The sequence below is a fragment of the Sinocyclocheilus grahami genome, unplaced genomic scaffold (genome assembly GCF_001515645.1).
Source record: "Sinocyclocheilus grahami isolate Dianchi unplaced genomic scaffold, SAMN03320097.WGS_v1.1 scaffold87.1, whole genome shotgun sequence".
Taxonomy (NCBI): Eukaryota; Metazoa; Chordata; class Actinopteri; order Cypriniformes; family Cyprinidae; genus Sinocyclocheilus; species Sinocyclocheilus grahami.
Window position 1 is genome coordinate 1,785,045 of NW_015505266.1, and position 11,178 is coordinate 1,796,222.

Consider the following 11,178-nt stretch of genomic DNA (forward strand, 5'->3'; position numbering starts at 1 on the left):
AGAGAGAGAGAGAGAGAGAGAGAGAGAGAGAGAGAGAGCAGGACAGGACAGGACACGGGCAGAGGGAATCCGCACCCTTTCCAGAGTGATTAAAGAAAGCTGTGCGTTTGTGCGCGTCGTCTCCGTTGTGCGCCTCCGCGGACTTGCGCGTAAAGACAATCAATGAAGGAGAGAAGATCTATACAGAAACTGTCCCTTCAGCCCGGTATGGATCCGAGTCAGAGCCTCAAATGTAAGATCGTGGTCGTGGGGGACAGTCAGTGTGGGAAAACCGCTCTGCTCCACGTTTTTGCCAAGGACTGTTTCCCAGAGGTGAGATGCGTAAAACCCAGTGGGTGCGCAACTGCGCTTTATGATATAGGCTTTAGTTCTGTAGCATGTACATTCATTTTTACATTTTAATCTCTTAAAATAGACCTGTTCAGTAATATTTGCAATTGTCTTTCATGTGTCTTTTTCTTAGAATTACGTACCCACTGTGTTTGAGAATTACACAGCAAGTTTTGAGATTGACCAGCAAAGAATAGAGCTCAGCCTGTGGGACACCTCAGGTGAGTCTCAAATTATGTATTTGTACTACATGCATCTGTATCTTTTAGTTTTAATTGCTTTTTGTAGTTCAAATCTATTGCGTATACACTAAATATATAGTATGGGGTCTTCAACATTTCTATTACCCTTTGGGGCTGGATAGAGAGCCATAACTTGTACTCCTTGTTACATATCTTATAAAACTGAGTGCTGCATGTTAAGCTTGGTCTATACTGCTATATGTATTTTCCCATATCATTGTATTAATGCTGAACTTTAGCTTCTTTAGTTTTGGCTGGAGTTGTATAAGTTAATATACAATTATAAAAATGTGTTTGAGATCAAAAAAATAATTTGGGACTCCCTTCAGTAGCTATAAATAGTTTAATTGATATGCAGAGTAAATATACTATATGCACTATATAATGTGTAATGTTGTGAACATTGTGGCTGTTAATATACAATGAAGTCAGTAAATGCAGACTTTGCTACAAATTATATATATTTAGAGTTTGACCTATGCAGTGATTTTTGCTCTTAATGTAATATATTTTATGTGAGTTTAGTTCATTTACATGCTATTGGTACAAAACATGTCCAGACTTGTTGTCATTCTTCATAAATCCAATGGACATTTCATTATTTTGATGCATCAGTGTGTTGTGCAGGGTAATGATGTGATTGCTAGCGCTTACGTTTATGCCTGAAGGAAAATCTGGGTTTGTTTAATAGCTTTTCTTTCATTTTCTGAGCGGTTGAGCGATTCTCGGTTGTTGAGTCAGTACGAGAGCCTGCCAAGCGTTTAATCACACAGACACACACACACACACACACACACACACACACACACCCCCACCCACCCTGCTAATACACTCTCACACACTCCACCCATCTGTGGAATATGATCCACGGACACCTCACTTTAAAGGAATGTTAGGATGGCATCACAGGGAACGTTGCTGTAAGTGATGTTTTGGATAAACAAATGAAACTGAAACTGTTGCCACAGCTGGGGCCGTGCTGCAATTCACACGTTTAACAAAACCAAACAGCCGTGACCACACAGGCAAATGAGAGTGGGGTCTTGGCTCACTCTGTCTGAATGTAGGGTATTGGTATGTTTCCAGAGTTCACTCTCGGATCACTCAGGAGAGATCAGACCTGCTGTCTGGAGGTAATCACAGGCCCTGTAAAGCATCCAGCATGACAGACTGCTTTAGACTGTGGCCTGTTTGGAGCTTAGCTATGATCTGGGGTAAACTGCCTTCAGACCTGAACCTGGGGGTTTGGGTTGTTTGGTACTGTGTGTGGTCTGAAATCTAAAGCTGTGTGCTAAATATTTCCTTCACCATTATATGTTAAGCCATCAAGCTAGGGTATGATGTTTGATCAACTTTACCAGCTATGTTTTGCAGCCTGGCCAGTTAGACCAACACCAAATCAGCTAAGCTGGTATTTTCAGCAGGGTTTGCAAATCTAAAGTAATTTCTTAAATTCTCAATCTGGATCCTGACCTGCTAAAAGGCTAGCACATCTGGTCACTAGCTTATGTTGGTTTCAAATGCTGGTATTCTGGAGGTCTAGGCTTCTTAACTAGCTTAACCAGCAAAACTTGATGCTTGTGAACAGCATGGCCATGCTGGTACATTAGCTAGACCAGCACCAATCCAGACATTGCCAAAAAAGGACATTTGCTATTTTTTTTTCTGCATTGTAGAATCAGTCCTAGATCTAGAGAACTGAGCTAATGTAGAGTAAAATCTCCCATTTTCTCAATATAGACTTTTCTGAATATGAATCGTCCTAAATGTGAACCTATATCATAAATCCAGGTGTTACATTTTTTAGCTGTTCCCTAAAACTAGAGGTGGTGCTATAATCCTGAAAGAAAATTCCAACATTTGGAGTCATGTGCTCAATCTGGATTAATTTCCTGAATCAGAGTCTGGAAGTACTTGCCTAAATTGAGCCAACCCTGTTGAAAAAAACCAGGCACATGCTGGTTAGGTATGTTTTGAAGCATGGCACATGACCAGCTCATGACCAGCTAAGGACCAGCTTAAACCAGCCGATGACCAGCTAAGGACCAGCTTAAACCAGCTCAAACCTGCAGCCAGGCTTCAGAACATATCTAACCAGCATATGCTGGATTTTTCAACAGGGAAGTGCTAAATCTAGAGTTATTGCTTAAATCCAGAATCATTTCCTCAATCTAGAACTATTTCAGACTCAAACTAGAGCTATATCTGATGATAATTCAATGCACAGTGGTTCAGTTTGGTTCATGATGTAGGTACAGGAGTGTGTTCGGCTGACAGATGTCTGCAGTGGGTGTCTGCGGGCAGGACCGCCCGTCTGATGCTGGCGGTTGGATATGTAGTTAGTTGCTTGTGTCTGGCTGTGGGCTTCCAGCCTGCTGTTCATTACAGTGTAAGTTATTGTGTCAGAGCCAGGCTCCAAGGTCTCCCCGGTGTGTATGCGGTCTTTCCTCTCAAATGCCTAAGTCTAGGATTTAACAAGTTCAGAACACACCTGAGCACATTCCAGATAATGAGAGAAAGAGACATGCGAACTAGGAAACCTTGGTTATTTGCCCTTGAACAATCTTAAATTCTTTGCCTCAAGTGTTTCTGAACAGTCCAGGGGTTGCTCCCAGAATTGCCCGAATTGATAGTTTCTTGGCATTTCTTCTTTGTGCTGCTTTATTTGCAACAGCTGCCACCCCCATCAACCAAGAGGCTGGCTGCTCCTGTCATTGTCCACCAATCAGCTGTTGAGTCACGACCCAATTCACCATTCAGCTGGCAGCATTCGTCACTGATCGGCCATGGAACCCATTGATGCAGTAGAGTACATGCGTACCATTTGGAATTTAAACAGTTTGCTTCCAAAAGGGTACGATCAAGACTCTTTGTGTCTGATACAAAAGAGGGGAATACAATTGTTTTGTTTGTTTTACTTTTGATTGAGCTCAAGTCTTGCGTAACATCTTTTTTAGGACTGTTGCCCATTGTTGCATTTGTTAGAATGATTCCCACTCATGCCAATGAAAAACTTTGGTCATTATTCCAATGTCAAAGTGCCGTTGCCATTCTGCTGCATGAATGTTTCATTAGGCTTTTCTCGTGTATATTGATTCTAGGGCTTAGTAAGTCCTTCTAAATCTGAAACCCAAGTGTGTATGTGCATGTATTGTGTGTTATGTGATACACAAGAGGCCAAGTGTCAGGATAAGACCCTACCGGAGACAAGAGCCTGCATGCTCTCTGATCTTTTCGATTGCCATGAGCATGTGTGTGTATATTCCCTAATAGCCGATCCTCCATGGAATCGTACCCCTTCCCCCAGCTCCACTCTTCCAGACACTTATTGACCAGAAACCCCCTGCAGATGTGAAGCCAGGATCTTGACATGCCTGTCTCAAAAGGTTCCTTATCCACCATTCAGACCATGATCAATCAATATATGCACACTCTGCTTTGGGATCTTTTTGTTCCTTTGTGAGTTGTACGTTTTACAATAAGCATATCGTTCCGGATAATTATAGCGCCAAATTCAGTCCATTGTTCCTCAAGCGTCCTATCTCCTTGCTCCCCTAGGGCTGGTGATGGATATGCTGTCATGATATAGTTCGATTGGATGGTGTCTTTGAATTGGCAAGTTTGATAGGATGACCTTCTAAGATGTCACTTGTTTGCAGCTGAAATGTCTATCAGACTTCTTGATCAGATTGCTGAGGTTGTGGGCTGAAAGCTGGAACAGATATTTCCTCACAGAAAAGTAATGCTTTAAACCCTACAATGTGATGTATTTTAAACTGAAACAAGCTAGTGAATGGGGAAATAATGAAATGTGTGGCTTGAAATTTGATTGGATCTTCAAAAGTGGCCATTTATGGTCAGGAATCACTACTAGTAGAATATATTAGAGATTTATGGGTGGGCTCTTTGGACTTTGGCCAATAAGATAACACTTCCATGGCCAAGTTTTGCACAGAGGAAAAGTACCACTCTTCTTTGCAATATGTCTAGTTTCTTTTTATAAGTTAAATGATAAATCAATCTATGTAAAGTGTTTGCCAATACATGACTTCTTAATCTTGTTTGTACATTCAAATTATTCAATTATTTTGTAAATAATTATCATTCAACTATTGCATGTCACTTCAAAGTCCTGAACTAAGACATTGCTATCCAACCTCCTTAATCCAACCCTTGACTATTATCAGCAAGGGGAGACCTCATTATCAGCTGACCCCCGAAAACAAAATGTTCCCGGGATCATTTCAATGGGCTCCTGCTGGGACAGGCTCTCTCAGACCCACTCCTTAAAGCTGGTCAACTATTGCCAGCCGGATCATATTTCTAACCTCAACGATTTGGGCCTGCATGCCTCACATTCCTGTGAGGAAGGGTTTGCTCTCGTACTCCACAAAGCAGCTATTGTGCGGTGGGCCGCCAGGGAAAAAGCGCCATGTGAACCGTTATGTTCTCTGAAATCATGCTTACCTTGTTAGTCAAGGAGGAAATTAAATTCAGGCACTCATGTACTGATGTGGAGTTCTAAAAGACCTTTTTGTAAAAGTTTGTAATGGCGTGTTAGCAGTTTTTCAAAACATGAATTGGCATAAAGGGATTTCATAGCATAGCTTAGCTTTAGCATAAATGTACTTTGCAGAGAATTCTGTCTGTTTTTTGCTTTGTTTTGATGTAGATTAGGAAGACATTGAGGGATCAAATCCAAAAACACCAATGGCCAAGAATTCTTAACTGTGTGTGTGTGCATTTACATGGTCACCACATGTTTAGAGAACCATTTGAACACTTGGGGAATCCATCACCTGTCAGTATCCTACACACACACACACACACACACACTATGGAATGTGGTGTGTGTGTGTTGTGATATCTATGGTGTTCCACAAGTGTGTGTGTGTATGTCACTCCAGTTAGCTATTACTTAAACAAATACTGTACAAACACACACAAACAGCAGGGTTTGGTATTGGTGACAGAGAAACAGAATAATATGTTTAGCGAGCTGTTTAGAGAGAAAACTGTGTGGTGGGGTAGGGGTTGCCATAGAGAGTGTGTATATTCATTTATGCGTGTGTGTGGGCATATGTTGTGTGTCTCTCCAAAAAGGCAGAAGGCCACACTAAAAAAAAAAAAAAAACAGCAGCAACAACAAAATAAACACTAAAATAACAAACTTCATTCAAATGCTCTAAATTTAAAATAAGTTTCATAATTAGATCAACATACAGATGTAGTTACTAATTGACATTACAAATTAGAAACTAAATGATTAACCATAAAAAAAATCTATCACGTCTGATGTGAAACAGTAAAACGTCGTTGTCCGAGTTGTTCGTTTTTTGGCCTGTAACTGTGGTTGGAACATGAGCTGAAAGTCCTGCGGCTGCATGTGTTTTCAACTTCACATTTTTCTACTTAACTTCTGGCACTGGGAATTATCATTCTGTCAAACTAAAGAACCCTCCCTTCCCTCTCTCTCTCTCTCTCTCTCTCTCATAAACACCCCCTCTGTCCTGGAATCTGGCACATTATAAATGTGTTTGTCCTGTGTGGATTGTACATACCGTGTCTGGCAGAGTTAGCGGTGGGCGGGAATGCTTCGTTCTGTCAGAGTAAATCCTGGACTGTACCGTCCTCACAAAGAAAAACATCTCCAAAGTTTTAGCCAGAAGGGAAATGCTACATCTGGCAAGGGTCTAGTTATTAGCAGTGTTTGCTAAGGCAAGCATCAGTATTTTTATTTGAGTAAGGGATTTGAAGAATTATCTTGTGCTTGTGTAAATTATTATTTAGCATTGCACCAGTGACAGAGAATTGGAAGTGTTCAGTGTGCTGAGATTTTTTTTATATAAATAAAAACCTATTTAAAAGCTTTATTCCTTCTGAAAGCAAAAGTGTGCATTTATGTGTAAATGTTTCATGTTTAGTATGTCTGAAAAGGGGCTTCAGTGGTTTAAAATTCATGAGTGCTTTCAAATTGCTGTCTGTACAGTTTCGCCAAGTGAAAGTTAAATGAGGTTAAGTAATATATTGATGGCCCTCCAGACAGATCCACTATCCTTGTCTAGTTCTTTGTGCATGCTAATGTTCAAGTGAACTTTGTTCTTCCTGACCAATCCACCTTTTTGTGTTACAGGCTCCCCGTATTATGACAACGTCAGGCCGCTTTCGTATCCAGACTCCGATGCCGTCATCATATGCTTTGACATCAGCCGACCAGAGACCCTGGACAGCGTCCTAAAGAAGGTGAACATTTTCCCAATCTGTAATAACTGATTCAACACACTTAAACAAGTAAAACTAATTATTTGATTAACATCCACTGTTGTTCCTGGAATAATAGTCCTATCAAACAATCAGATGTTAGGATTGGAGTTGGGGTCTTGAAGAACATCTCTATCAACCAAGTAGATTTATGACTGGGGTTGGGGTTTTGAAGAACATTCCATCAACCAATCAGATTATCGGACTGGGATTGGAGTCTTGAACAACATTCCCATCAACCAATCCAAAACAGGGCTCCAAAATGACCTGAGAATCTTGATTGGAGATACCTTCATGTTACAGTTTTTGATGATGGAAATGTTTTAAAAATGTCTTAACAGCTAACATCTGTGGCAGAATACGGGTGTGGTGCACTAAATTTTGGGAGTTTCTTGGATATCAAACTGTAGGCTTGACCTCTCTGGTTCCTGACAGTCTAATTGTCTTTTAAATGCCTTGCCTGTAATTCAGAGAAATACTTCTACAAATCCTTTGTGATCTGCCCACTCTTTGTTGCATCCCAATAAAGTCGTCCTTTGTTCAGCAGGGTTGGATATATTCTTGTAGACTTTCAGTCTGGGGTCAGGTGTCTGGAATGGCCTGTGGCTCCGTTTCACTCAGTTAGGGTGGGCCCCTGGTTTGATAGTATTATGCTGGCATTAACTAGACCATGTGAGTGGAAGTTCAGCCGGGTGGTTTGTCTTAAAATGGTTGAGATCTAGGTCACAGAATCGGAAATATGATCAGGCTACACGTGGGTACCTAGTGGAATAAGCTAGTGTAGTCTACCGGGACTTTGAGGCCTTTGGGAGCCAGAAGTGAGCACAGAAAGATCATGGGAATGTAGGGTGTCTGTGTTCCTGTGTGAACAATCGTATGACTGTGTTGTACCTGCCTTTCTCCCGCCAGATTAAATCTGGTGATTTAATACCACACCGACACATAAAATGCTTTGTTTGGGAAGAACAGGAATGCAGATCACCTGTAGCATTGTTGGGAAGATGCACACACCCTGAAAAGCCGTCATTACAGTGCAAGCTTTATCCTAGCAGGAAGCATGTCCCTTACCTGTAGCAAGGAAGAGTAATACTTTTGTGCTCGTGAAAAAAACAAAAAAGGGATGGGATGGAATATGATCTGCTTAGAGAACTGGAACAGGAAACACTTGTTCTTGTCTTTTGTCCTCTCTCAGACAGTGATGGATCAAGGCCAATTGGTTTAATCTTTCCCTTTTGGTTTTGTCTCCTTCTCTCACAGTGGAAAGGGGAGATCCAGGAATTTTGTCCCAACACAAAGATGCTGCTCGTTGGATGCAAGTCAGACCTTAGAACGGACCTCACGACTTTAGTGGAGCTGTCCAATCACAGACAGACACCAGTGTCATATGATCAGGTGAGCGGTTCTCAAAAACTGCTTTTGAAATTTGGTTGGATGCCAGTGAGACACTCAACTTTGGCTTGATATCTAACACCCATCTTATTACTTTACCAGTAATTACGTTTATCGGCAAGGGCAGTTTGGCAACTTTGCAATGGTTTAGGTTACTAATTTAATCCTTGCATTAAATGTCTGAGTGATAAAGAGCAAAATCATCCTGAGCACAAAGCTAAACTTAATTATGATGAAATTGTAAGTGGTAATCATAACAATTAAACCGCAAATCGTGATTTTAATGCTAATTGTTGGTTTTGTTTCATATCAAAACTCATTATCCTCTCTTTCTCTTTTAGGGTTCAGCTATGGCTAAGCAGATATCCGCACCTTACATCGAATGCTCCGCAGTGCAGTCAGAAAACAGCGTGCGTGACATTTTCCATGTGGCAACATTGGCTTGCGTAAATAAGAACAACAAAAACATCAAGCGAAACAAATCGTCACGCTCCACCAAACGCATCTCGCATATGCCCAGTCGACCAGACCTAGCTGCCGTCGCAACAGACCTACGCAAAGACAAAGCAAAGAGTTGCACAGTAATGTAATGCAAGGCGTTCAGGGGGAAAGATTCATTCTGGGAAACGGTGAGGGTGGACTGTGGAAGCAAGAAAGATCTGGAATTGCCTCCAAAGACAAAGCAAATGTGGAGAGCGGGAATGTTTGCTCGATGTCCCTGAAGGTCTCTCCAGTTTGAGGGTTTCCAATTCTTGTTGCCAGAACTTGACAAGCTTGCGGACGTAAACCCATATTACGGCCCCAACCACCTCTCCTAAACTTATCCACTCAGCAGGAGGATGTCACCACCCTCTCGGCCAATGGGAGGTCTTCCTTCCTGCTCCTGGACGTGAAGCTGTTTCCTCTCTGGAGGATTCCTTCTGGAAGCTTCTCCTGCAGGAAAGGAAGGAGGAAGTAGAATCACATAACCATTGAGTCCAGAGTTCCGCTGAGCTTTGGCTCGCAGTTATTTTTAAAAGATGCACGTTTCAGTTGGTATTAACAGTCGCACGGTGGAACAGCGATGGGGAAGATGACTTCCAAAATGTTGAAATTTCGGATAAAGACAACTCTCGCTTCTTTCTTTTCGAGTCTGTACAGCTAAATGAGGATATGAAACGAGAGTGTATCATTGTGGCTATGGATCACTTCCTCCTTCGATCCTCCTCGATCTGTTTTGTTCTTTCTGTAGACCAAGAGCACGAGTTAGTGTGTGTGCGTGGTTTTCGTTTTCTGCTAAGCTCAGCTAAAACTGTCACCATGGATACGCCGCTGGTATATTTAAACTTGCACCGTTTTCTGTAGAACTCCTCATAATCACATTACGGTTCATTAGGATTCAGAAAAAAGAAAAACCAAAGAACTGGAAGGTTTTCAAGTCGGATGACTCAATGTTTAAATTTCTGAAGTGCATGATGGATGTGTATTTGAGGGCTTTTGTTGGATCAATGAGAATTTCTTTCACGGTTCTGTAAGAACATGGTTCCGCTTGTCTTTATAGACCAGGTATATGGAAGTGCAAATACGACCTTTGAGAATTGACCTGATCATTTAGTATTAATTTGCATTCGGTTTATCTCTTAAGGGGCATTCACACTGACAGCCATTTGCAGTGACAAAGCATCTGGAAGTCATTCATTTGCAATGAGGGTTGGTGATTTGAGGCCAGACTGCTTAGAGTTCAACTTTATGCAAATCTGGAACAATACTTAGGGTGGGACTCTTATAAAAATTTTTTTTTTTAAAACATGCAAGATGCAACATAATGGCCAAAGATGTCTTGCTGTAGCAGTAACAGGCTAACAGCTAAAGCACAGTACACTGTTAGCGTGCTAATTTAAGCACTACTGCTAAAATATCATGAATGTAACATATTTCATAAAAAAAAATTTTTTAGTTAAACTAGATAAACTTATTAAACAACCAGTACATTTTTGGACAACTGATAATCAAAACCAATAGTATAATGAGTTGGTGACATGCAGCGATTTTAATTTCTGTCAGTGTGAATGCTGCATAAGAATAACATCACTATTGCCATAACAAATAATTGTTTAACACTATTAAAATAGCACAAAACTAGCTTTTCATTGTAAATCGTCTTTATCAGTCAAATGTTACATGAACATTTGTGCCTTTTCTGACATCTGTGAAATTTTGTTTAAGCACAATTGTTGAAATAATAAATAAACAATCAAATTCAAGGTCACATTAAATCTGCACTTCTGTCTGCCCAGTCCAGGAAAAAAAAAAAAAAGGTTTTCAAAAAACATTCTCTCCTCTCTATACTAAACTATGCAGTCTGCTTCTGAACACATGTGAGAGGATTGAGAAAAATGACTAATGCACATTCTTTCTCTTTCAAAACAAAAAAACATTTGTTGCGACTCAGTATATTGCCTTGCAGAGCCATGGGGAAAAAAATGCGTCTCACTTTTGTAGTGCTAAAAGTTTCTCAAAACATACTCTTCAGAAGTTCGAAGCTAGCTGCAAAGTCTCTTTTGCTGCATGTTTGTAGTTGCACTTTTCGTTAAAACTTGCGCAAAACAAACAAAATCGGTCTTTTTTACATTCGTTTTTATTGGGTCAGAGAGAATTTCCTCGACTGTGTCACAAAATTTGTTTTCACATAGGCAGTATTAAACAGTTTTGGTGTGTGTAAATGTTGAGAAATGTGTAGGTGCTGTTAAAAAACAAAATGTTTCCTAATGTAGGATGTCTGTAATTTTTTTAATGCCTTCTGTGTGTTGGAGTCCATGTCTGTTTTTGTTGATGTTGCCATAATATTTATTGAATTATATATATTTTCCCTTAAAAATAAATGAAAAAATAAAATGAAAATGGATCTTTTTGATATGAAATCTTTTCCTCTTTTCCATTTGCATATTTTTTTTTAATAAAATTTTTAGAAATATAT

General features: G+C 40.3%; 1 protein-coding gene across 1 annotated transcript; it reads left to right on the forward strand.

Annotated features, from left to right (window-relative positions):
* Positions 1–6: 6 nt before the first annotated feature.
* rnd3a (Rho family GTPase 3a) lies at positions 7–10,504 on the forward strand. The gene is made up of 5 exons (XM_016274537.1): positions 7–312; positions 464–551; positions 6,706–6,815; positions 8,091–8,225; positions 8,564–10,504. Exons 1-5 carry the CDS (start codon positions 163–165, stop codon positions 8,810–8,812), a joined length of 732 nt encoding a protein of 243 aa, XP_016130023.1. The 5' UTR covers positions 7–162; the 3' UTR covers positions 8,813–10,504.
* The last annotated feature ends 674 nt before the right edge of the window (positions 10,505–11,178 follow it).